A 27,106-nucleotide genomic window follows, 5' to 3' on the forward strand; every position below is an offset into this window, starting at 1 on the left:
TTTTTTAGTTCGAATCCGCCACCTCCTAAATAAATATGAAAAAATTATACCATTTAAGTTATGGCTCATTAATATTATATACCTAACTTTGATATGGCACAGATTCCTTGATGAGTAATTGAATATTCGCATCAAATGGGTTCTAAATAAATGATATGGAAAACACATTTAAATTTAATGTTATATACTTATATTGTTATTCATAGTTTTTCTCTCTTTCATTTAAATTAAAAAAAATCTAAAAATCTCCCCTATATTCAAATCAAGTATTTGTATATTCAAATCAAATTTAAAAAATATTTTAAAAAAAATAAAAAAAATTTATACACTAAAATTAATCATTATGTATTTATATATAAATATTTATATTATATATGTAAATTATTTTTAATATATATTATATATTTTATATTAATAATTTAATAATTGATTTTAGTATACACGTAATATAATAATAAATAAATAATAATAATAATAATAATAATAATAATAATTAAAAAACATTCTCTTAATCCCGTATTCTGATCTGTCCTTTCCCCTTACTACCTTTCCTCTCAAGCCTACAACATCTTCGCCATTGCAGCACTCGAATTACAACGCGAGGAGCCATCGGCGTTAAAAGGAAAATAAGATCAAATTTAATCTAATTTCAAAGTTGGTTGGCCAAAAAATCAAAAATAGATATACGAGGTTAATACAATTAAAAACATAATAAGACGGAAGTTAGTCATAATTAATTGTTAGATTTTAATGATTGATATTGATGACTGAAAAAATTAGTTAGTACTACAAGAAAATTAAAATACACATTCAGTTACATTTAAAAAATTAGTTAAAAATAAAAAAATGATGTTTTTGGCTAAGGTTATGTTTTTTTTTAAATTATTTTGAAAATTTTTTTGTAGGAGATGTCTTTTCAATTGTTACTTATTTTTGAAAGCTACGCTTTTTTATATCAAAAGTTACATTTTTAGTGTTTAAGAATTGGGTGTGCTTTTCAAATGATACTGTTCAGAACTAAAAAGTTACACTTTTCAACTTCCATACATATTAGAATAGGCTACACTGTCTTTGCTTCTGCTTCACCTTTAATTTAAAATATAGTTACATTATATACCATAACTATTCTATATAAATATAATTTTATAACCCTCAATTTTTTTTTATTTTATATATATATAATATTATTCTAATAATTTGTTGTGCTACTTAATATTTAGTAATATAATTATATATATAATTCTAATTTTTTAATTAAATTATTTAAATATTATAAAATAAAAATTAATATATAATATTAAATAATTTCTTTAAATAATAATGATCTTTTGACAAAATATATTTGTTGAGTAAAGATTAATTTTAAAGGATATATATAATGACAAATATTTATTGGATTAAAAGTCTAAATTTAGTTTAATGAGTGTGTTAGTAGGTTTAGTGTTTCACTTCTTAGCCCAAATTCATGTTCCTTTAGAACACTTCTAATGAATTAATTTAAAGTTTCAGCCCAATATACTTAATAAATACTGTTCAAAAAATACAATCCAAGAGAGAGGGTTCCTAAATATTCATGCTTGAAATAAAAGAAGGAAAGGTAAAAGGATATTTGGTATTATTATGGAACAGTTGGAGTAGTTCTAAAAAAGCAACAAAGATATAAGGATAATACCACTACTTCAAGGATATCAGTAAAGTAAAATTCAGAGAATAAAAGGACAAATACAACATGCAAAAGCAAATGTAGAAACCTTAAGGACAGCAAAGAGATAGTGGAACAGATACAAGAATGTAGAGGAGGTGGAGTAGCTCTTCGGACAACAGAGATAGTGGAGCAAAATAAAAATAGCATTGCATGTCGATAGAGACAGCTTCAACGGGCAGAATCAAGAAGAAAATTGAAGAGACAATGATAAGATTTTAAGAGCAAGCATCATTCTATAAAGTGGTCTAAACAACATCCTTTGAAGACATGAAAAATAGACTTATACAAGAACATCATTTTAAAATACTTGAGATGAAATCATACTCTTTTAATTTGTACTTCATTTTAAATTTTCTTTATTATGCCTATCTAATGTTATCTTTTTATAATGAAAAAAAGACTTATGTTGGTGAGTAAAAAAATATGAAAAAGCCTTAAGAGAAGAGGCAAGAGAAATGCATGAAAAAGCTAAAGAAATTTTTTGTATAATTTAGTTTTGTTGAACTAGAATTAGTTTTCCTTGTTAAGTTGGGATAGTACTTGATGGTAGCTAGACTTGAGTATAAACTTAGAATTTGATATTAGATGAATTAGGGTGTAATTCATTGGTATTAGTGTATGTAATCAATTTGATTATAGTGAAAATTCCACCATGGTTATGGTGGAGATTGGTGTAGGTTTCATGGCACTAAAAAATCGAACCAGAATACATGATGGCCTCATTCTCTTCTTTCCTTTTTTGTTTTTTTTTTTGTTTTAGAGACAAAAAGTAAAAAATCTCCTACATTCCCATCGAAGGACAGTCTAACAATAGACCTCCCTACTTCAACGGCAGCAACTACTCATACTGAAAAGAGAGAATGAGAATTTTCGTGTAGTCAATCGACTACAACATCTGAAAGTTTATTGTCAATGGACCTGATATTCCAACAAAACAAAATGTTGATGGAGATGTGGTGCCAAAAGAAGACAATGAATGGATAGAGGAAGAAAAGATGAAGGTTGAATTCAATACCAAGACAATCAACCTAATACAATGTGCTATCAGTTTTGAAGAATACAGAAAAATTTTAAGGTGCAAAATTGCCAAAAAAATTTGGGACAAGCTGAGACTCACCCATGAAGGAACCAAATAAGAGAGACCATAATTGATATGATGATTAAAGAGTACAAGATGTTCATCATGAAATAGGACGAAAGTATTGATGAGATGTTCGTAACGTTCTCAATAATCATCAACAACCTGGATGTCATGGGGAAGAGTTATTCTGAAGAAACATTAGTAAGGAATATATTAAGGAGTCTTATTAAAAAGTGAAAAGTGAAAAACATAGTTATATCTGAAAGAAATAATTTGATAAAAATTACCTATGATGAGCTAACAGGCAAGATGCTAGCTATGAAACTACTCATATGTCTCAAGACAGAGATGATAAAAAAAAGTACCATTAAAATTAAGAATGATAGTCAAAGAAGAGGAATCTGATGCCAGCATTTCATATGAGAAAATGGTGCTTTTTGCAAGAAAAATGAGGAGATTAATGAGATTCAAAAGCAAAAGTAAAGGAACAACTTCATCCAAGAATTTCAAAAAGGCTCAGTCAAAGTTTACTTGTCACCACTGCAAGGAGCCAGGCCACTTCAAGTTCGATTGCCCTCAATTAAAGAAAGGAGAAAAATAAAAAATGGATAAAAAGAAGGTGCAAATAGCAACTTGGGAAGACTTAGAAAATGATACTGTTTCTGAAAATGAAAGAGACGGTGATCATGAATTTCAAATGTGCTTGATGGCTGATCACACGAATATGGATGAGATAGATCTCTCTGATTTATCTATTAATGAGTTGTATTCTATTATCAAAGACTTTACTGTGAATTCTAAAAAACTCTTTGATAAATATATAAAATACAAGAAAAATAATAAAGTATTGAGAGCTGAAAAGAAACTTTTATGAGACAAGGTAAAGGCAATCGAAGCTTCTGATGCAAATTTTTTGAAAGAAGAAAATAATGCTTTGAGAATTGAATTAGACAAATTCAAACTCAAGCATTTGGTTTCAGCCTTTACTGATTTAATTACTGAAAATGAAAGGCTGAATGAGAAAATTAAGAATTTTAATGAAGACTTAGCAAAATTTGTTTAAGGTTTTCAAAATCTTGAAAAATTACTTGCTTGTAAAAGATTTAGGCTGGATTTGGTAAAGCTTTTTCAAGAGGTGCTTGTGCTTTTAAAAAGCACAAACACGTCATTTTGTGGTTGGTAAATTAAAAAGTCCAAGTGCTTGTGCTTGTGCTTGCAGCTTTTAAAAGTTAGGGGTGCTTTTGAAAGCACTTAGGAAGGAACTTTTTAAAGCTGGCTTATGCTTACCAAATTTAGTATTTTTAGTAATGATGTTTAGGATAAAATAAATTTTTATGATACTTATATAAAATTTTAAAGTTAAAAAATAAAAGAATTTATTTATTATATTTATGTTTATTATGAATTTTTTATTTTAACATTATTTTATTTTAAAATATTATATAAAATTTTAAAGAATTTGAAAAAAGAAATTATTTTTTGTTATAAACATGTTTATTATAATTTTTTTAACTTTTAAAAGCTGTTTTACCAAACATAATTGTGGTGCTTGTACTTATTAAAAGTTATTTTTAATTTGATTTTACCAAACGCAAGTGCTACAACTTTTAAAAAGCTGTCTTTTAAAAGACAGCTTTCATAAGCTACTTTTGAAAAACAAAAGTTTTACTAAACCAAGCCTTAGTTTTGAAAAATCTGGACTGAAATTCAAAGAGAAAAATAAATATGTTTTCAAACAAACATTTATAAAATCTAAAACTTTCTCTTCCAAAAATGTTAAGCAAAAAATTTTCAGCAAGCCACAAAATTCAACAAACAAGAACCATTACTATAAGTGCAATAGAAATGGTCATGTTCCTCAACAATGCTTCATTTTTTCAAGAATTTTTTGTGATAACAAAATGTATAAAATTGTTCATGATTTTAATGTTCTTGGACAACAAAAAAAATTTCACATAAGAGGATTCAAATGGATTTGGATACTTAAGGTTAGTTGAAAAACATGCAGGTTTGCCTTATATCCAAGAAGAAATCGAACATGTCATATCTTGATAGTAGATGTTCAAAGCATATGACCAGAAAGGCTACCTTCTTCATCAAACTCAACAAGTATGATGGAGGGTTTGTCACTTTCATAGATGATAGTAAAAGTAAAATAATTACCAAGGGTAAGGTTTGCAAAGATTTTTTTACTTGTATAGATAGTATTTTTCTAGTAGATGGGTTAAAGCATAATCTATTGAGCACAAGTCAATTGTGTGATATTGGATATGTAGTAACCTTTAAAAAATTAGATTGTAGAGTCATAAATAAAAAAAATAGAGATTGTTTTGTTTATTTACAAAAAGATGTGACAATGTATATGATCTCACTCTAGATGATCTTAAGATTCAACATGTAACTTTTTTTTCAATAGAATCTGAAAAATAGATGTGGCATAGGAGATTAAGACATGCTAGCATGTTCTAAATCTTTAAACTTGTTAAAAAAGGCTTAATAAGAGGTCTTCCTAACTTCAAGTTTGATAAAGACATCACGTATGATACTTGTCAAATGGGTAAACAAACCAAAACTTCTTTCAAATCCAAAGAAGATGCATTTACTAAGAAACCACTGAAATTGTTGTACCTTGACCTGTTTAGACCAATTAGGACTCAAAGTCTTGGAGAAAAAAACCTATGAAATGGTTATTGTGGATGACTATACTAGGTTTGATTGGGTGTTTTTTTTTAACTCGTAAGCATAAAGCATTTTCTATTTTTGAAAAATTTAACAAGAAGATTCAAAATAAAAAGGATCTAAAAATTGTCTTAATTCGAAGTGATCATGGTAAAGAATTTGAAAACTAACATTTTTAATCTTTTTGTGATGAACATGCATATCACATAACTTCTCTTTTCCTAAAATACCCCAATAAAATGGTGTTGTGAAAAGGAGAAATAAAAGTTTATAAGAAATGACTAGATCTAAATATTGTATGAATATGAAGTTCCTACATTCTTATAGGTTGAAGCTGTAAATACAACTTGTTATGTTTTAAATTGAACACTCACAAAAAAGTTTTTAAAAAAAATACCCTATAAAAATTTGAAAAGACATCCTCCTAATCTAAATTATTTTTCTGTGTTTGGATGAAAGTGTTTTATATTAAATATTAAAGAAAATTTGGATAAATTTGATCCAAAAACACATGAAGATATTTTTCTTAGTTACTCTACAAATAACAAGGCCTATAGGATCTATAACAAGAATTCTAAGACTGTTGAGGAGACTATGTATTTCACATTCTGTGAATCTAACAATATTCCTAGTGTTTATATTGACGAGAGTCCAGAAATTGAAGTTGAAGTGACCAAATCCACTGAGACAGATCAACAAAAGTCAAGTTCTCAATAAACTACACCTGCAAGCAACAAGAATCTCAATTTCGCAGGAGACAATTTGAAATTATCTCCTGTTATAGTAGAAAATCTTGATGCAAAAGTAATTGTGGATCAAGATGAACCTGAATCTTCAACCCAAATCAAAAGGCCTAGAGAATAGAAATTTTTGAAAAGTTATTATGAGGAATTCGTAATTGGTGATCCCTCAAAAGGAATGACATCTAGATCATCTCTAAAAAGAGTTGAATAAAATAATTCAGCTCTTATCTTAAATATTGAACCTCTAAATGTCTAAGAAGCACTTGTTGGTCTATCTTAGGTGTTAGCTATAAAAGAGAAATTACAGCAGTTTGATAAGAATCAATTTTGGACCATTGTGCCTCATTCAAATGGAAAGAAAGTCACAGGTATAAAAATGATTTTTCAGAAATAAACTAGGTAAAAATAGAACTATTGTCCGGAACAAAGCAAGATTAGTTGTTCAAAGTTATGATCAAAAGGAGGGTATTAATTTTGATGAATCATTCGCACCTGTAGATCGAATGGAAGCCATTGGATATCTCTTAGCCTATGCGACTCATTGTGAATTCAAGCTATTCCAAAAGGACGTAAAGTGTGAATTTCTTATTGGAATAATAGATAGAGAGGTCTATGTGGCTCAACCTCCTGGATTTGAATTTTTTTTTTAAATTATGTTTTCAAACTTGCTAAAGCCTTTTATGATTTAAGGCAAGCTCCTAAAATTTGGTGTGAGAAGTTTAGTTCATTTTTGTTGAAAAATAATTTTTAAAGAGGAACCACTGACACCACTCTATTTATTAGAAATTACCATGGTTATTTCATTCTTGTGCAAGTTTATGTTGATAATATATATCATTTTTGGTTCTGCTAATGAGGATTTGTGTTCATATTTTGCTAGGATTATGACTAGTGAATTTGACATAAACATGATGAGAGAGCTTACTTTCTTTTTAGACTTGCAAATTAAGCAAACTGTCGAGGGTATTTTTGTTCATAAAAAAATATGCCAAAAAACTTGTCAAGAAGTTTGGGCTGGACTGTGCCAAGCCAATGGAAATCCCATGCATCCCAGCAGCATCAAGCTAGACAAAGATAAACATGCTAGAGATGTGAATGAGACAAGATATAAGAAAATGATTGATTCTTTAGTGTATCTTACTTCATCAAGGCCTAATATCATTCAAAGTGTTGGTGTGTGTTCAAGATTTCAATCTAAGCCCAAAGAATCACATCTCTCAGCTATGAAGAGGATTATCCGATATGTGTTTGGTACCACTAATTATGATTTATGGTATTCCAAAACTGATTTCTTTTAATTAGTGGGTTATTGTGATGCAGATTTTGTTGAGGATAGAGTTCATAGAAGAAGCACTAGTGGCATTTGTTGCTTTCTTGGCAAATTACTCAATATATGGTCAAGCAAAAAGCAAGCAACAGTTGCCTTGTCCACTGTCGAAGTTGAGTATATTGCAGCCTCTTTATGTTGCTCTCAATTATTATGGTTAAAAACTCAGTTGGTTGATTACAAACTGAATGTATCTAATATTCTTTTATTTTGTGACAATATGAGTGTCATAAATATTTCAAAAAAAATCATGTTTTGCACTAAAAAACAAAACACATTGAAGTTAAATTTCATTACATAAGAGAACATATGCAAAATAGAAATTTAGACATTTAATTTGTTAAATCAGAATATCAACTAGTTGATATTTTTACTAAACCATTGATTAAAGAGAGATTCTGTAAGTTGCATACTGCATTGGGCATTATTGATTTATCTAATGTTTCTTGATCTTGATAATGTTCTGGTTCAGTATTTTATCTCACAGGTCGAAATGAGATTATTCTGGATAAATGATGAGTGGGCTTCATTAATTAAATTGTCACTACCTGAAATCGTTGGAGGCATATCAGATTTGGTGGCCCTAGTATGTTTGCTTGTCTACTCTCAAATGGACCACTTGTGTTTGAATGTGTTGGGCCTACTTTGGACATGGACTTTAAAATAATTGTTTTCAATTTTAATTTTTTTCATTTTCTGAAAATCTGGTTCATTTGGTTACAGCTGTGAAATTCAATTGTTTTCAAAAAATTTTCAACACTTTCAAGTTTAGACTTTTGCACTACTATATGTCTATATTAATGCTCCACTTTATGCACCGTTTCACACACAACTCTCTTCACTCCTTCACCTCATTCTTCATATTCTGTAACTGACCAGTGATTTATAAGAATGACCTGTAAGAAGAAAGCTGTCCGCAGAGACGCGCGACTTTCATAGTGGTGTTCATACTTTCCGTTCTGATCACTCTACTCCCATCTCCTTAAACTTTCATTCATCACCTTTTCCAATCAACTCTCCTCCATCTCCTCCTCCAACCACTTTTCCTGAAGAAATGGCTCGCACCAAAATCATTGTTCGCCATCCTGGAGTGTCTCCGAGGCCAACTCCATCTCAGCCAAGTTCCTCTCAGCCGAGTTCTTCTCGTTAAAAGAGATTTATCAGCGAAGAAGTAGAGCTCCCTCCATCTCCTACTCACCCTAGAGAGTTTAATTCTTACATAAAAGGGGGTGGTGCAGTAAAAAGAACAATGACTAAACATAGAAGCATCGAAGAGGAAACTAAAGCTCTATTTCAAAGTCATGATCCATTGATTCCTAAGTCAAACTCTACCAAAATCAGGCTCATGTGACTGGTATTATGAAGGATGTGCTCCAAGAATTTATAAATCTGACGGATCTTCTCATCAACTTTAGGGCTGAACGGAAAAGGGATGAAGCCTGAAGGTATGGAAAAACTACGCTTAAGAAGACGAAAGGCCACATTCTCTTTCTCGGGAATTATGTAGAGGAAATTGAAGCTGGGTGCAGCAGTACGGACAATGATGATGAGGATGAAGGTTCCGATGACTCCAACTCTGATGCCTAGATTGTCCCATCTCTACTCTGGCAAACTATCTCTAACTTCGTTTAAAGAGTATTTTTTAGACTCTTTTATTTTATCTTAGATGACTGTAGCCACTTAAATATTTTGCAGTAACTGCTACTTAAGACTGCCTATGTTAGGCCACTAACAATTTTTTGCAGGTTCTTTCATTTTCCTCCTTGATGACAAAAAGGGAAGAAAAGAAAAGTTAGAATTGGCTTAGGATGTTGATGATGCTTAATGATATCTACTGCCTTATATGTTAATGCTTAACTTTATTTGCTTTGTGTTATTGTTGTTGTGTTATATTTCTTTGGTATTAATTTTTTGGTTGTTTTGAATTATCTCTATTTTAAGAGTAAGCCTTGATTAAGGAGAAGAGAAATGCTGACATTAAAAGGGAGCACTATACATTTTGGATGATCATCAAAGGAAAGTATTATCAACTTATTTCAATTAAATTTTGATTTATATATGTATCCTTTTTAATCATTTTGTCATCAAGGGAAAGATTGCTGAGTAAATATTAATTTTGGGGCATATATATGATGACAAGCATTCATTGGATTAAAAGCCCAAATTTGATTTAATGAGTGTGTTAGTAGTGCAGGCCCAATGTTCCACTTCTCAACCCAAATTCATGTTGCCTCAGCACACTTCCAATGCACTAACTCAAGGTTCCAGCCCAATATACCTAATAAGCACCGTTTAGAAATACAAGGTAAGAGAGAGAGTCCTAAACATTCCTGCTTGAAATAAAAGAAAAAAAAATGTAACGAAATATTTGGCACTATTTTGGAACAGCTGGGGTTCTAGGAAAGCAACAGAGACATACACAAGGACAATACCACTATTCCAAGGACATCAATAAAACAAAATTCAAAAGGTGGAAGAGCAAATGCAATATGCAAATAAAAGCAAACGAAAAAAATTTAAGGACAACAAAGAGATAGTGGAGCAAATACAAGAGTGTAGAGAAGGTGAAGTAGCTTCTTGGACAGCAGAAATAGCGGAGTAAAATGAAAAAAGCATTACATGCCGATAGAGACAGCTTCAACGAACAGAATCAAAAAGAAAATTGAAGAGGCAATAATGAAATTTCAAGAGAGCAAGCATCATCCTAAGTAGTTTACACAATATCCAATAGAATCTTTATCCGCACTAATAACTCTTCCAATCAGTAAGTTCCACTTACCATATTTCTAGATCTATTGTTGCTTTTGTCTATGCTAATACACAGAAAGGAATCATAACAAATCGAGAATCAGAAGCCGAACCCTCAAAAAGAAAAGCTAAAATTAGAACCCAAAACCCCCAAAAATTCACAAGCCAATTGAAAATTAATACATACCTTGTCTATCTCAATTAGCCATTATAGTTCATCATCACTATCAAAATCACACACACCTTCGAACTGAACAAGTGAGATCCAATTAGAGAATGAACAAGAAACAGAAGATACAGAATAGAGAATATTTACCTAGTGACAGAGGATACGACGATAGTGAAGAAGAGATGAGTGGTGACGCAATGGCTTGGAGATGGTGCAGCAGCTCAGCAGCGAGCTCCAGTCGACAGCAGCACGATGACAGAGCTCAACGGTGGCGAGACATCCCTCCTTTCTCCCTTCGAGGTCCTCGGCTACGGCACAACAGCCCGACGGTGACAGAATTGCGACGGCGCGCAACAAGCTCTAGCAACAGCGTTGGAGATTTAGCAGCGACGGAGCACCCCCTTCTTCTCTCCTCCATCGTGTTTCCTCTCTTTCTCAAGCTCTCTTTCTTTCGCTGGCGCTCGAAGACGATGGCGACGATGGTTGAGCCCTAGCCGGCGTCATCCTCTTTTTCTTTCCTTCCCCTCTCCTCTTTTCTTCTTATTCTTCTTCCCATTCTCTCTTTTTCTAATTTCTTATCTTTTTCGTGTGCGTGTGTTGCGTGAATGAGGGTGAGGACAAAAAATTTTTTTTATTATGTGTTTATTTGGTGTTCTTATATTAGAAAATACTTCTAAAGCACATCCAAAATATAACAAATAGGTTATTCTTTAAAAGTGCTCTATTTGGTGAAAAAAATGTATCCATAGATATTAAGATAAGGCTACGCTTTATAAGTGATCTTTATAATATTTAAGGAGATATTTTTCAAGTGATACTACAACTGTGTTTTCTATTTTTCTATAAAAAGGTAACCCGGAGAAAAGCGTAGAATAGGCTACGCTTTTCAAATATAGCTTAAAAAAAGTGTGGTTTAATAGATGATTTTTTGTTGTGTAGTTAAATAGCATTTTTTAAAAGAGTAATACTACTACACATTCAAGTTATTTTATAGACCAAGTTCAATCAAATTAAATAATAAGACTTAAAATAATGTTAATCATAACTAATTTTTATTATATTAAACCAATTTAATTAAACTTGATTAACAAAAAAATTTGAATGATGTATAGTATTATTCTTCTCGAAATGATTTAAAAAAATTACAAATTGATCTTTAATAATACTTGTAGCATTAGATAGATCATTCTATTAAAAAAGAACATTAATAGATTATCTAATATTTTCTTTTCTAAATAATGTTAGTAATAATATTATGTTTTATTAAAACTGAAAGATAATTAGCTTTTTAATATCTTTTTTAAACAATGGAAATTAATAGTTAAACTTTGTTTCAATAATCAAATATTGATACTTGACTCTTTCTTTTCTTTTCTTTTTTTGTTTTTTTATTATAAAGGAAGAAGCTAACAAAGGGGCTTAATGGTTAGTGACCGCTAAAGTACACAAGTCCCTAGTATATTGACACTAAGGTAGTGTTTGGTAGAGAAATAGAGATAAAAAAATTGAAAGACAGAGACTAAGAGATTGAAATTAAAATAAATTTTAGTATTTTATTTGGTATAAAATGAAAGACAAAAATTGAAACAAGAATGAAATTCTAATTTAATTTGTATAAAGAGTAAAATTGAAATTAATTAATTGAAATAAGGGTATTTTAGGTATAAAATGTTATTAAAATTTCAGTTTCAATCTCTAAAAATTTTAGTTTCCTATGTCCTCACTTTTTAGAGGTACTGAAATACTGAAATTTTAAAGATAGAGACAAAAATTTTAGTACCAGTATCTAAACTAACAAACATGATCCTAATTCATAGTCTTTCAGTATCTGTCTCAATACCTCAAAACAAATGTTACCTAAACTAATTAAACTCAAAGGGGCTTAATGGTATTCATTAGTATAGTGAGATAATAAAAAATACAAAAATATTATTTGTACACTAAAATCAACTACTAAAATTAACTATTAATATATTTATGTATAAATATATGTATAATTTAATATATATTTATATTTCAGCATATATTTTATACTGATTGCTAATTTTAATGATTAATTTTAATATACACATAGCATAACTCTAAAAAATATACCTACACATTCTTTACATATTTATGATATTTTTTCTCTAAAATGCATCTTTTAAAGTTTGAACTCTAGACCTTAGTGGTGGGGAGGAGGTGAAATGTACCTGAGCTGAGGCTCTTTATATATATATATATATATATATATATGTAGTTGTTACAAGGGTATATGTAGAATTATATATAGTAAATTGGGCTCCCGTTAAAATTAAACTAAGCAAACACACACACACAGACAAATACACATCATCTAGGGCAAAACCACAAAGGTAAAGCCCTATCCTAACACATGCTCCAGAATATATCAACAATTACATTTAACATTTAAAAAACTCGGTAATACTAAAAAGTTAAAAAAAAAGTTAAAACTTGCTTTATTTAATATTTAAAATAAATTTTAATTATTTTTTGCTAACATTTTTTGTTATTAAATATTTTTATAAAAAATTAAAGATTAATTAGTCCAAAGTGGTTAACCCATGTCGCGTTTAGTCAATTATTATGTGCTTGATACGTGTAAATCAGCGTAAAGATAAAAGAGAAGCGTTGATACGTGTAGAAATTAAATATATATATATTGGAAAGTAGAAAATTTTAAAGGTTAGTGAAGAGACTGAATAGTCAAAACGTGCTATTGTAGATAATCTCACGTGTTATGAATCACTCACATGTTAATTGCATGCAAACTTGTTCATGTTTTAAATTACTCTAGCCAAATCATCATACCATGCAAACGTGTTATTTCCATCTTCAGTTCTTCACATGATATCACATATATCTTACATCTATAAATAAAGAAACACAACCACACTAAACAACACATCAAACTAAACCCTAATAATAATCACATACACTTACATCTTAGCTTAAACCTAAAATTGAACTTCATCAATTTACTTCACTTCCAAGCCATGGAATCTTCTACTCTTATTAGCTCTCTACCATTTTGGTATCTCCTTCTCTTACTTGTTGGATTCATCACCCCATTTCTCAAATTCCTCAAACACCAAATAACTTCAAAACGCAAACAAACTACATTGCTTCCTCCGGGACCAAAACCATGGCCTATAATTGGTAACCTACCTGAAATGCTAGCAAACAAACCAACATCTAGATGGATACATAAGATCATGAGTGATCTAAACACCGAAATCGCATGCATTTGTCTAGGTAACATTCATGTTATTCCCATCACTAGTCCTGAAATTGCTCGCGAATTATTGACAAAACAAGATTCAATTTTCGCGTCGAGGCCTATGAATTGGTCTAGTGAACATGTCTCAAGTGGGTTCTTGAGTACAATAGCAGCGCCCTATGGAGAACAATGGAAGAAAATGAAGAGAGTTATGGCCAATGAATTGGTGTCTCCAAGAAGACTCCAATGGCTACAAGACAAGAGGGTGGAGGAAGCCGACAACATCGTCCTCTATGTTTACAATCAATGCAACAAGAATGGTGGCGGTCTTGTGGATGCGAGGATTGTGGCACGACATTATTGTGGCAACATTATTAGAAGGTGGGATATCAATTAAAAAAAAAAAACTTTTCTTTTCTTTTTTGAGTTCAACTAGAAAATTGACTATTTTTTAGTTAATAACAATTTTTTTTACATTAAATTTTATATTATAAATTATAAATTTTAAATCTTTAAAAAAATATTTTACAATAAAAAACTGACTAATATTTATTAATTAAAAATTAGTTAAACCATATGTGTATTAATGTACATGTCGATTATGTGATATGATTAAATTTCATGATGACAAAGAAATATACTAGAAGACAAAAATTAGTTTAAAAAATAGATAAATACAGAAACAGACAAAATATTATTTGTTTTAAAAAAAAAAAAAGTTGGTCAATTTTTTTGTTAACCAAAATATTATGAGAAATGCAGATACAAATAGAAATATAACTTTTTTATTTGTAATAGTTTATATTTAGTGTTTCTATATTTTTTTTATCCAAAAAACCCTAGAAAATTTAAACATGAGGCCTTAATAAATAAAGGGCTTAATATTTTGAGACTTTTTAAAATTTATTCTTTGCACACATTGAATTGTATTATTATTATTCCAACAGGTTGGTATTCAATTCAAGGAACTTTGGTAAGGGAAGGGAAGATGGAGGACCCGGATTTGAGGAGGTGGAACATATTGATGCAATTTTCACTGTTTTGAGATACCTCTTTGCATTCTCTATCTCTGATTATGTTGCATGCTTGAGAGAGCTTGACTTGGATGGTCATAAGAAGAACTTGAAGATGGCCACTAAGTTGATAATGAAGTATCATGATCCCTTAATTGAAGATAGGGTTCAGCAATGGAAGAATGGTAAAAGAACATGTGAAGAGGACTTGCTTGATGTTCTAATCTCATTGAAAGATGCAAATGATAATCCACTTTTGACTGTTGATGAAATTAAGTGTCAAATTATGGTAATAACACTTGATACTCTACTATTTAACTTTTCAGTGCATAAGTTACACATTTTTAATGAACATTATTAAAGGTTGATATATAATCAAGGTGGAATTAAGAGAAAATGTTTTAAAAAATTACATATTGAGTGCAATGATGAGTATAATGAAAGTCTTTTTCAATTCATAAGTAAAACAAGAGTTCTGATTTTTACCAAATATCAAATTTAACTTTCATGCCTATATAATTGATGTAAAAGAGTTTTACGCATATAATTAATTATGTATTATTAATATATTATTAACAAAAAATTTATATTGTTAATGCATTAAATTTTTTTATATAAAAATTCATATACAATCTATATATAAAATTAACTGTTAAAAATTATTAAATAATAATTTAATAATTTTTAATTATTAATTTTACATAAAAATAATTGCATATACATATTTAACTTTTTTTTTTAAATAATGTTGGGTTTTCAAATAAAATTAGGGCGAGACATCCATTATTCAATCATATACATGCATACACATGAATCTTCAATTTGATTTTTTGATGAAAATTTAGATACAATCACATAATTGGAAGTTATTAAATAATTTAATTGATTTGACTAAATTTTTATTTTATTGTTCTCAACTATCAATCTCACCTGCATCGAATTTCCAGGATATGATGATTGCAACCGTGGACAATCCATCGAATGTCTTTGAATGGGGACTTGCCGAGATGCTAAATCGGCCGGAGACGCTCCGAAAGGCGGTGGAGGAATTAGATACCGTGGTTGGCAAGGAAAGACAAGTGCAAGAATCAGACATTCCAAAACTCAATTACATAAAAGCATGTGCAAGAGAAGTGTTTCGCCTTCACCCCATTGATGATATCAACGCTACTCATGTTTCCATGGAGGACACATTTGTTGCCAACAACACATACTTCATTCCAAAGGGTAGCCACATCGTTCTAAGACGGCAAGGAATCGGACAAAATCCAAGAATATGGGAAGAACCCTTGAAGTTTAAACCCGAACGCCATTTAGAAAAAGATAACAATAATATTGACGGGTTTAAGAATTTGAGTTTAAATGAGCCGAGTTTGAAGTTGATTACGTTTAGCACTGGAAGACGAGGATGTCCCGGAATCAATCTTGGTTCTACCATGACAATTATGTTGTTTGCTAGGATGTTGCATGGCTTCAATTGGAGTGTGCCACCGAATGAGACAACCATTGACCTCTCCGAAAGAGAAGAAGGTACCATAAAAGCAAAGCCACTCATGGCATTTGCAACGCCGCGGTTGCCGGCGGAGGTTTATGGAGTTTCTACTTAAGCTATTATTATGGAAATGTTCGATCGGTAATAAAAAAAATTAGCCAAAATCAAATTAGATTTAAGGTGAAAATTCAGGTGGAATCGACTACTGATAGTTGAGAGCTGTTAAATAATTTGACTGATTTGCCTAAATTTTCATCTAACGACTCTTAACTATCAACTTCACATGAATGAATCGACTGCACCTGAGTTTCCACCTAAATTTTGTTTTATTTAATATTTATTAATTATTATTAAAATTAATAAATATTAAATAAAATAAGTTTGGGCTATTTTTTTGTTTTTTTTAGTATTATTGATATAAATATTTGATTAAGTAATTAAGATAGTAATAATATATAAAACATGTGTTAAACTAGTTTTAGGGGGTGAAATCATGTGCTCCCAAAATAGGTGATAAATTATAGTTTCTATTTTAAAGGTATGTAATTTTTTATGAAACAGTTAATTCTTGAAATATTTTTATTTTAGTGCTTTAATATTTAAAGATTATATACTTTAATCTTTAAGAAATTTTCAGTTGCTCCGTTCCGAGAATAGTTCAGTGCTTAATTCACTACAACAAAACAGCATTTTGACGACGGTTTTTTTTAATGCTTGGTGACGGTTTTAACTGTCACTAAATGGTTTTGCGACGGCTTAAAAAAGCGTCACAGATTTGAGCGTCGCCAGCTGGCATCGTGACGGTTTTGGACCACCGTTGGTAAGGAGTGTCGCTAAATTGTTTGTGACGGTTTTTAAAGTATAAAACTGTCACTAATTTATAACACTTGTAAAAGTATTTTTTATACTGTATTTCGCGACGTTTTGAAACCGTCGTTAAATTACTAAATTATGTGACAGTTCTCAAGCATATTTAGTGACTATTTAAACCGTCACTAAGTTACTAGTTCTTATGACAATTTTTAGGCATATTTAGTGACTATTTAAACCGTCACAATATTTTTAGTGACATTTTTTCGATTTAAAACTGTTACTAAGTTATTTATTCCTGTGACAGTTTTTTCCTGTATTTAGTGACTGTTTTAAAATGTCATAATCTCTCCAACATCAAAATTTCTATTATTAAAAGTTGAATTCTCCATAAATGACTGTTTTTCAACAAATCCAAATTCAATCCCCCAAGTTTTACAAAAATAGCAACAATGTATTTCAAAAGTTGAATTCTACAAGTTTTAATTACATAGTAATAATCCATATGTAAATTCAAAAAATTCCTACTTAATCCAAACTTGTAAACCTAACAATTCAATCATAAAACTCCTTTAAACGTTGGATGGCCTATGTTGTTGAGGTTCATGACTGGCAGAAGAATATGGTCTTGTATGTGTCGGTGATTCAAAATCTGCAACCTACAATTGAAAATAAAAAATATATATTTTAGGAAATATTTTAGAAGGATACTTAACAAATCAACAAGTGTTATACAAGAGGCTATGATTACAAATTAAACTACAATCATTTTAGAAGTTGTTGATGATGAAAATTAAGTACGTAAGTCTATAAAATTAAGTATAACATATGTCTTTATCTTACCTCAGTAGGAAAACCGGGTGGTAATTGACCCTTTTGATGATTCACAAGAAAATTTACTTGTTCTTGTAGCAATTGTACTTGTAACTTCAAGTTTTGATATTCAGTTCTTGATGGTCCACTAGTTGTAGTAGATTGCATAGACTCTCTTGAGCGGGATAAGGATCCAATCATTTGAGATGGACGAACACCAAATCCCATACCTCTAACATAGCTTGAATTCTCTTTGCCAAATACTTTAACATATGCTTCATTTTCAGAAGCACCCTCACCAATTTCCTTTTGTAAGTCTTCCTGAAGTGATTCGTAGACAAATAATAATGTTACATATGCAATGTTAGTCCAATAGAATTTATCAATCATTTTACAAAGAAGTACTACAAGTTTATTAAGTAACAGGAGTACTACTATTTTAAAGAACAAAATCAAGCATTCAAGTCTGAAGAAATGTTCCTTTGATTAAGGACATATGCAGCAAGTAATTAAACCCCACCCCCACCCCCACTCTATCTAACTATGTTCATATCATTGTGGGAATAAATATAGATTAGAATTTTATCTTACATTCTTTTGTTGTGCTTCCTCATTGACAAATGTTCCATCTTTTTTCTTGTGAGTGATAGAAAACATTTCTCCTCTACTAAATTGTCGCCCAGTTTTAACTTCCTAACATTATTATAAGATTGGTCAAATCAAAGTATAACTAACACAAAAAATTAATAAAACAAAAATACTAAGAAAGTAAACAAATGTACAAGTTCATGGCGTTTCCTAGCAAGTGTTTTTGAGCCAAGAGTGTGAGGAATTTTTAATTGTTGCCGATTTATAATGCTCATTGAATAGCTTGCATCTATTATTCTTCCACTTATTTCCAAGATTTGACAAGATATACTTTTTGTGTTCATCATCATTAACAACAAATATTTTCTTCAAAAAAAAAAAACATAAATATGTAGTTAGTATACAAAACTTAAGGTAAACACAACAAATAATATTTTTCAAAACAAAAATATAATAAAAAATAGCATACCTTAATAGTATTCTCAAAAACAGCATCTTTGTATTGTAGTGGAACCTTATGCCATGTTTTGTACATTATAGGAAAATTATTAAAATTACTTGCAATGAGCCCTAAAACACCTCCCAAGAGTCCACCGGATTCTCCAATTGGCTGACCACTTCCATTCCATTCTATAAGAACTCGTTTCCTACTATGATGAAGGGAAAATGCATCTTTTACCTTAAGATGCATACTCTTTTCAACCCCTTGTTCATCTAAAAAGAAAATAAAAGAGCTATTATTTAAGACAGCTAGTAATTGAAAACAGATTATTTGAACTAGTAAATTAATAAAAAAATAACATACCTACAACAATAACAAACCATGTGGTGTTCCACTTCTTTCTAGAAATAGCAACTCCATTTACCTCTTCATTATTAAGAAAATCAGCATCTAATAGGCTATGACTATGAACTTCATTTTGAATGGATGAACTTTGAGTTATATGTTCTTGTTGACTCGTGCCTTTAGAAGATGTTGACCTAGAATGACTTGGAAGATGTCTTTTTTCTCGTGCCAAGATAACTTCAAAGTAAAAGAATTAGAAACTTCACAATATTTTTATCATAGTATGCTAAAAGAGGAGATAGTTACCATTTTCATCATTTGAGAGATAAACATTTTCTTTAGCATATACAACATTCGGTTCAATATGTTCATCTTCTTCCTCTTCAAATTGTACAAGCCTTCTCCTTTTAATACCTACAATAATATAAAAAAAATAAGAAAAAACAATATTAGGGAATGACTTTTAACTTGTTTGATGTATTGTACTCTTATTTTCGTGGATGTTCCTTGCCTTAATCTTCTCCAACAGTTGGGATTGAACTTCTTTTCAGTCATCAAGTTATGTTAAACTGATTTTTATATGAGGTTATAGATTTCAATCCTCTTGAATAGTTTAATCAATATTCTTTTTAGAATAATTTTTCGGGATAAGAAATATTTTTAAAACTTTTTTACATATATAATTATTCTGGAAAATAAATTGAATTAAATTATAAAAGCATAAAAGTTTTATTTTTTTCAAATAAAATTTAATCTCTAAATATTTTCAGCTCGAGTGCTTGGTTAGCTATGATATATTTATAAGCTAGTGCTTGATCCAAAGACATGGAGAATAATAATTCATAAAATTAAATAGTGCACTATTTTTTTTATATACAATAATAGTGCCACTATTCATAATATTTCATATTTTTTATATATAATAATAGTGTCACTATGCAGTAATTGCATATGCACTCCACTCTTTTCATATATATAGAGTTACTTTACCCTAATTGTTACTAAAATATGAAATATATAGTTATCTTAAACTGATTTTGATCATTTGTGTAAACTGATTTTTGTGTAAGAAAACGCAAAAAACATTGTTACAATAATAAAAACGGCAAATCTCTTACAATCATTTTGAATAGATGAACTTTGAGCTATATGCTCTTGTTGACTCGTGCCTTTAGAAGATGTTGACCTAGAATGACTTGAAAGATGTCTTTTTTCTCGTGCCAAGATAACTTCAAAGTAAAAAAATTAGAAACCTAATTAAAGAAATTAAAAACTTCACAATATTTTTATCATAGTATGCTAAAAGAGGAGATAGTTACCATTTTCATCATTTGAGAGATGAACATTTTTTCTAGCATATACAACATTCGGTTCAATATGTTCATCTTCTTCCTCTTCAAATTGTATAAGCCTTCTCCTTTTAATACCTGCAATAATATAAAAAAAATAAGAAAAAACAATATTAGGGGATGACACTTTAAGAATTGGGTAAAATTGAAAATTGAGATATGATCATTTCCTCTTGCATTAGGGGATGACACTAGTCTAGCATTTTCAATATCTTTGAGAGATTTTTTAGGACTTTGATAGTTCTTTATTAGCCTTCTTCTCTTCATACCTGTAAAAACATAAAAGAAATAAGAGAAAACTATATTACTTAAATAAAAAAATAACAATCATGTATAAGTTCACACTTTAAGAATTTGGTAAAATTGAAAATTGAGATATGATCATTTCCTCTTGTATTAGGAGATGACACTAATTTATCATCTTCAACATTTTTGAGGGATTTTTTAGGACTTTGATACTTCTTTATTAGCCTTTTTCTCTTCATACCTGTTAAAACATAGTAAAAAAATATAATTAAAGGGAATAAAGTATGAATAAAAAGAGCATGAATATTATTATAAAAAGTAAGAAAAGGAAATTATATTTTTCATGGACAAAGATAAACTAAGAGGGTTACAATTTAGGCCCAGAATGTGTCTTCAGTTCAAACTACTAACAAAAAAAAAAGGCCAAGAATCCATGATATTCGTGTCACATATTCTAAGAAGTTGCAACAAACACTATCTTTAATTTTAAGAGTAGACTTTGACTAGAACAAAAAAAATTTTAAATTCAATAACAGATCATATGAAATGATCATATTGATTGATAGGAACAAGGAATAGTTATATACTGGAGTATAACATAACAAGGCAGAGAAGAACAAAAGAGAAAAGAAGAGAAGGAAGGATATAATTAAAATTAAAAGGGTAAAAAGAATTGGTCAAGTCAGAGTCATTGAATTGAATTTCATACCCAATGGAATAAAAAATAGTAGATTAATAACTAAAAATACTAACAAAAAATAATAAAATGATTAAAAAAAAAGAGGAGTTCGAAAGTGTCATTACTTTGAACAATGTTGGGTGGGCTTCTGTGACAGGTGTTAAGCTCTCAACCAAGGACACAAAAAGAAACAAGATAAACCAGCTATCTTGATCGATGCTTTTCAGTTTCACAATTCAAGCGCTTTCCTTTCCTCCCACAGCTCACAGATCTGTCTACTTGAGCTTCCATTATTGCGTCAAAAACCAAAAACCAGATATTAAATACCAGAACTTGAAAATCTTCACCTCATTACAACTACCAACAACACACTTTTCAGATCAGTGCCAACATTTTGCCAGAAACCATAGTCAAATAGAATATGAGAGAGAGATCAAAGTGTTTAGTTGAAACATTTCATCGAGCAGGTTGTGTGCAAGTAAAATCAAAATGAATTTTAAGACAAACAAAATTTAAAGCTTCCAACAAAACAATCCTAATGAAATAAATAAATAAATAAATAAATAAATAAATAAAACCAAAATTCTTTGCTAGAAAATACAAATAATGGTACAATGTATGAGCCATAACAGTATATATTCACGTCCTAGGGCTAAAACCAAAATTCTTTGCTAGAAAATACAAATAATGGTAGCCTATAAAATTCCCTAAGATTATTTAATTATAGGTTATGACCATATTGGTAGGTTTATAAGGCATGTCAAAGATAAAATTTGGACGTACATATCTGGGATGAAGAGGAAGGTAGCTAAACTTAAATCTGATAGACTAACTGAGGGTGTATCACGAAGCTAAAAGGTTCTCGGCTCATGTTTTTTATCCACAATTATTGTTGTAGTCATCATGTATGACATTGGAAATTATCCAACAATCTGTTCTCTTGTTATGCATTGAGACTTTAGATTTAGTGTATGACATTGGTGCCTGGATATAACAGAGTATACAAAATGCTCTAAAAAGTAGATAACGATAAATAAAGTGTGTTTAAAGAGCTCACAAAATTGTGATTGAAAACACACCCATTTCCCCTGTAAAATTACCTTTGGGGAAAAGTAAATCAACTATTTCTTTTTATTTAAAAGTAATTTTAACCCTTTCAGTTTGCAACATATGCTTCAACATTCATGCTCATTCAAACTATTTCACTATTGTCGGTGTAATTAAGCTTATGAAAGAATACTTTCATCTTATCATACTAAGTTCTGCTCACACTATGACATACAAAGATGATAGTTCTCCTTTGGAGATCAAAGCGGGAACTATAATTCAGTAGGTGAAGCATAGGATCAAAAATTACAGTTCCGCTCAATAATCCTGGTTAAGAAGAACCCCACCCAAAAGTTCAAGTTCCACAATTCATAATTTTCCTCAATTTCAAAGTTGCTATAAAATAATAAATACAAAATAAAAAATTAAACTAAAGAAAGAAAAGGTTAAACACTAATTTTTATTCATACAATTGCACGGCAATAAAGTGGGATTTAGCTATTACATTATGTCTCTTCTGGAAATTCCTTCAAATGACACAAAATCTTAAACAAGCTTAGCTTATTAATAATTGCATAAAAAATTAAAGCCCAGACATCTAGAACATTCAATTGGTTTCACCTGGATCCATAATGTTCTTAGTTAATAAACCCAAAGGCTTTTGTTCTTCTTACGAAAGAAAATTAATATGAAATTAGGGCAAGCAATCACATTGCAGCCAATAAACACACTTCACAATAAAGAGTAACTCACCTCTCACCACAATGAGGACACTCAAAAGCCGACAACAAAATCTGCACAAAAGTTAAAGACAACAATGCATTATGCTTACATACCATAATCACAAATTCATGCTTCAAAAATTAATCATATAATTAAAGCACACAATAAATTTCTATTTAAAAAGACAAAGAAAAAAATTATTGAAGCATTACCATAACTCAATAAGGATAAAGCACACATACCTTTCTGAAGTGAGGAATTAAAGTGAGTAAAAATCTTGTAATCCACTGCGAAACACAATAGAAATGAAATTAAAATTACATCACTCTAAAAGGGGATATTATTATAGTGGAGGAGTGCTACTTGTCGAAGAGAGAGCTTGAGGCCTTGAAACAGAGAGAGATGACGAGGAGAGGTCTACCATATCAGTGCATCAATTTTATATTATCTATCCTTCTAATTAGAAATGTATCAAGTCAGCCATAATTTTAGTTGAAACATTTCATCGAACAGGTTGTGTGCAAGTAAAATCAAAATAAATTTTAAAACAAACAAAATTTAAAGCTTCCAACAAAACAATCCTCCATATAATAAGATACAAAGCATGATCTCTCAGACGAAGAATCAATGAAAAATTTAAAATCACAAGTAACAGTACCAAAGAATAACAATCATGTATAGGTTATTTGATTTACATTAATTCATTCACAATTTCACATTAAAAAATTAGCAAACAAAGCATAAAAGGAAGAGAAGAACCGAAGAAGTGAAAGTAGTGCGACTAACCTTCGATGGAGACACGAACGGAGACCGGCGGCGACACGGCGGCGACACGGCGGTGAGCTACTCCAACCTCGAACAGAGAAGACAAGGAGGACGCTGAGCTACAAGAGAGGGCCTGGGCTACAAGAGAGGACATAGAGGCGCCGACAGTACGGACGACGGTGACACTGTCTCAGAATCGTTGCAAAGAGAACTTAGGGTTTTGGCTGGATGATTTTGAACTTTGCTTGAGTTCAGAGATAGTGATTCATGAACAGGGGGTGTTGGGGGAAGGGGGTGAGTGAGGGCTGAACGTTGGGGAAAAAAATCAAAACAGTGCCGTTTAACAAGCACCATCCAATTTCATTTTAAAATATAGAAATGGTTATCAGAAATAGAAAATAAAAAAAGAAAAAAGAGAGAAAGGAATAAATTGCTAGTGACACTGAAAAAATTATATAAATAAGTGTCACTATTTTATTTAATAACGACTGTTTAAATAAGGGTCATAAAATAAGTGTAGCTATTCATTTAATTTAGTGTAGTGATTTTATCTGATCTATTAATTATCTTTCACGTTAGTAATATAAGTTCATTGTTGTTTTTAAATTTAAATAATAAACAAAATGATAAAATAGAAATTAACGTCGAAATAGTCTTTATTAGTGAGATAAACAAAATAAATAAAGAAAATCCAAAGCATTCATTTACTGTCAAAATAAAGAAAACCTCTTCCTACATATATATAATAAAAAAAAATAGAAATTCAAGTGCAGATAATTTCATATAAAATTAATAGTTAATAATCTTTAAATGATAATTTAGTCTCTCAACTATTAACATTATATAAAATTAACTCTACTTAAATTTTCAATAATAAAAAAGCCTATATATAACTCTTCAGTTTACGAAAGGTCATGGTATCAAATAATGTACAAGTTTTTTAAAATATATTTGTACTAATAAGTTGTTGTGGTCCTATAATTTCGTCCTTATTTAAAAAAAAGTAAATATTCTAAAAATATTCAATTTTTTAGGGACATTTGTTAGTACTAAATATCTAATTGAATATTTTGTAAAAATATAGAAATTTTTAGAATAATTAAACCTATTTTGAAATCATGTAATCTTATTACTTTATTTATTCCTACAAAAGTATTTCTCATTAATATTTAAAGACTAAGTGGATCGGATAAGGGTTTTTACTCTTATATGATTAAGGCGTTTAACATGAATTTTTATTTTAAATATATATATTCATTCATTCTTTCAGTATTTAAAACGGTGTGGTTTTTAGATGACTAAAATATTATCTCGATCATTATTATTGTGACAAGCTAATTAAGCAACTTCTCCCCACTAATAATTTCTTGAATGGTTTAAATAATGGTGTAGTATAGAAATGTGATTAACAATGGGATAATATAAAATTATGGATGATGACAATTTGTTGGGGGTGAAAAACTCATTTTAAATATACTTTTGCATCATCTTTTTTTTTTGTATTTTCCGTAATTTATCTCCGATAAAAAATTCTAATATTATATTTTTAAATCCTAAATTCTAAATCGATTTTTCATTATATATTCACTAACAACTCTATAATAGTTAAATTATTTCGGCCACTGCTGCCATGATCCACTTATTTTGACAATCAACGGAATTCTTTTCCATCATTTGTGTAATTTTGTTAGAATCCAATACCAATAAAAAAAATTTCACCCAAACATCACTTATTTATTTGGACAAAACAGAATTGACACAAATAAAAAAAATCCGAAACGTATTTCCCAAAAATAAATTAATTTATTGGTTTAAGAGCTTTTTTTTGTTAGTTGATATTAATCTTTTTTTATGAAGACTCATTAAACATATAGAAGTATATTTTGATTTCGTTTGACTAATAAATAATTAATATCAAATCACTTAAACTAAAACATCACTATTGTATGCCTATATTTCTTCAGGTATCTTTTTCCTTTTCCTTTACACGCTTGACGACGGATACCACATGCAATAATTGTGCAGCAACTAACAAATTGCATACAGCAACACAGGTCAATATATATTTGTTTATATTTTATAATCTAATAACTCCTGTATATTTAATACACAATAGTTTTATGGTATCGTTAATTTTGAATTATTAAAATTATGCAAATAATTTTATATTGATATTAAATTTACTGGTATGATTTATAACATATAATAAAATTTTAATGTAACAGAAGCCTTTAAATGTGATTTTTATATTTTAAATAAAAAAAGATTGAGAAAAAAAATTTTTTTCAACCAATAATTAGACAATATTTCTCTTTTCTTTTAAATTTCTCTTTCTAGTCCTTAATCTTTGCTTTTCACTATTTTATTAGTTAATTCTTGGATCGAAAAAAAAAAGTTTAGTTATCTACCAAATAAATTTTAAATATATTTTTTTAATTTTTAGATGTGTGCAATTTTTGTTAACTAATTTTTATTATTTTTCTAACAATACTTTAAAAAAATGAAGCAATGCCGTGAAATTTTAAAAATTACAACTATAAAAGCATAGCGACTACTATTCAAGATCTTTAAAATCAAATGGACTGCTAATGATATTTGAACGATGTTAAAACTTTAGTCAAATAAATATAATTTCTCCTTCTTAGTCAAGAGGAACATAAAAAGTATTCCTAGGTATATATGTCTTTGTCATAGGACTAGAATTAGAGAAACTAAGGATTAGAGAAAAAAATTTGGATATATGATTGAGATTGTATTGAAGTTGAGAAGAATATTATATATATTTGAGGATGAGGAAAAAGATGAATTATGACTTAAAATGAACTATGAACACAATTTCATTTACTTGAATTGAAAGAGAAAAATTACAAAATTGGAGGGGACCATGGCCATAGCTGATAGCTTCACCTATATTACACCTCTGATCTCTATTCTTTAATCATAAGAATAATTGTCTATAGATGAGTGAGCATCATGCTGGACATATGACTTGCCATGCTAAAGGACAAGTTAAGATTGGTTAAGTCTACTATCAAGAGTTTAATAATGATGGAAACTCGGGTGCAGTCGACTTCATGTGAAGTTGATAACTGAAAGTTGTTAAATAATTTGACTGATTTGAC

The 27,106-nt window shown here is 29.7% G+C and overlaps 2 protein-coding genes across 9 annotated transcripts; one reads left to right on the forward strand and one right to left on the reverse strand.

Annotated features, from left to right (window-relative positions):
* Positions 1-13,381: 13,381 nt before the first annotated feature.
* On the forward strand, positions 13,382-16,708 carry LOC130976321 (isoleucine N-monooxygenase 2-like). Its single transcript, XM_057901159.1, has 3 exons — positions 13,382-14,053; positions 14,620-14,974; positions 15,633-16,708. Exons 1-3 carry the CDS (start codon positions 13,449-13,451, stop codon positions 16,290-16,292), a joined length of 1,620 nt encoding a protein of 539 aa, XP_057757142.1. The 5' UTR covers positions 13,382-13,448; the 3' UTR covers positions 16,293-16,708.
* A 627-nt stretch (positions 16,709-17,335) lies between these two features.
* On the reverse strand, positions 17,336-24,335 carry LOC130976250 (uncharacterized). Of its 8 annotated transcripts, none has more exons than XM_057901056.1 (14): positions 24,006-24,331; positions 23,462-23,506; positions 23,250-23,290; positions 21,575-21,724; positions 20,912-21,011; positions 20,694-20,792; positions 20,495-20,601; positions 20,294-20,404; positions 19,482-19,589; positions 19,194-19,412; positions 18,858-19,102; positions 18,392-18,493; positions 17,831-18,121; positions 17,336-17,646 (listed from the first exon to the last, which is right to left on the reverse strand). In XM_057901056.1, the coding sequence occupies exons 5-14, from the start codon at positions 21,007-21,009 to the stop codon at positions 17,560-17,562; spliced, it is 1,467 nt and encodes a 488-aa protein (XP_057757039.1). In that variant the 5' UTR covers positions 21,010-21,011; positions 21,575-21,724; positions 23,250-23,290; positions 23,462-23,506; positions 24,006-24,331; the 3' UTR covers positions 17,336-17,559. The 8 variants fall into 8 exon arrangements, 6 of the variants coding, with proteins under 6 accessions (XP_057757039.1, XP_057757038.1, XP_057757041.1 ...); XM_057901055.1 differs by having other exon boundaries at positions 21,575-21,733; XR_009084636.1 differs by lacking the exon at positions 17,336-17,646 and adding an exon at positions 18,583-18,754 and having other exon boundaries at positions 17,984-18,121; positions 21,575-21,733; positions 24,006-24,334.
* Between the last annotated feature and the right edge of the window lie 2,771 nt (positions 24,336-27,106).

Source organism: Arachis stenosperma, chromosome 4, assembly GCF_014773155.1.
Source record: "Arachis stenosperma cultivar V10309 chromosome 4, arast.V10309.gnm1.PFL2, whole genome shotgun sequence".
Classification (NCBI taxonomy): Eukaryota; Viridiplantae; Streptophyta; class Magnoliopsida; order Fabales; family Fabaceae; genus Arachis; species Arachis stenosperma.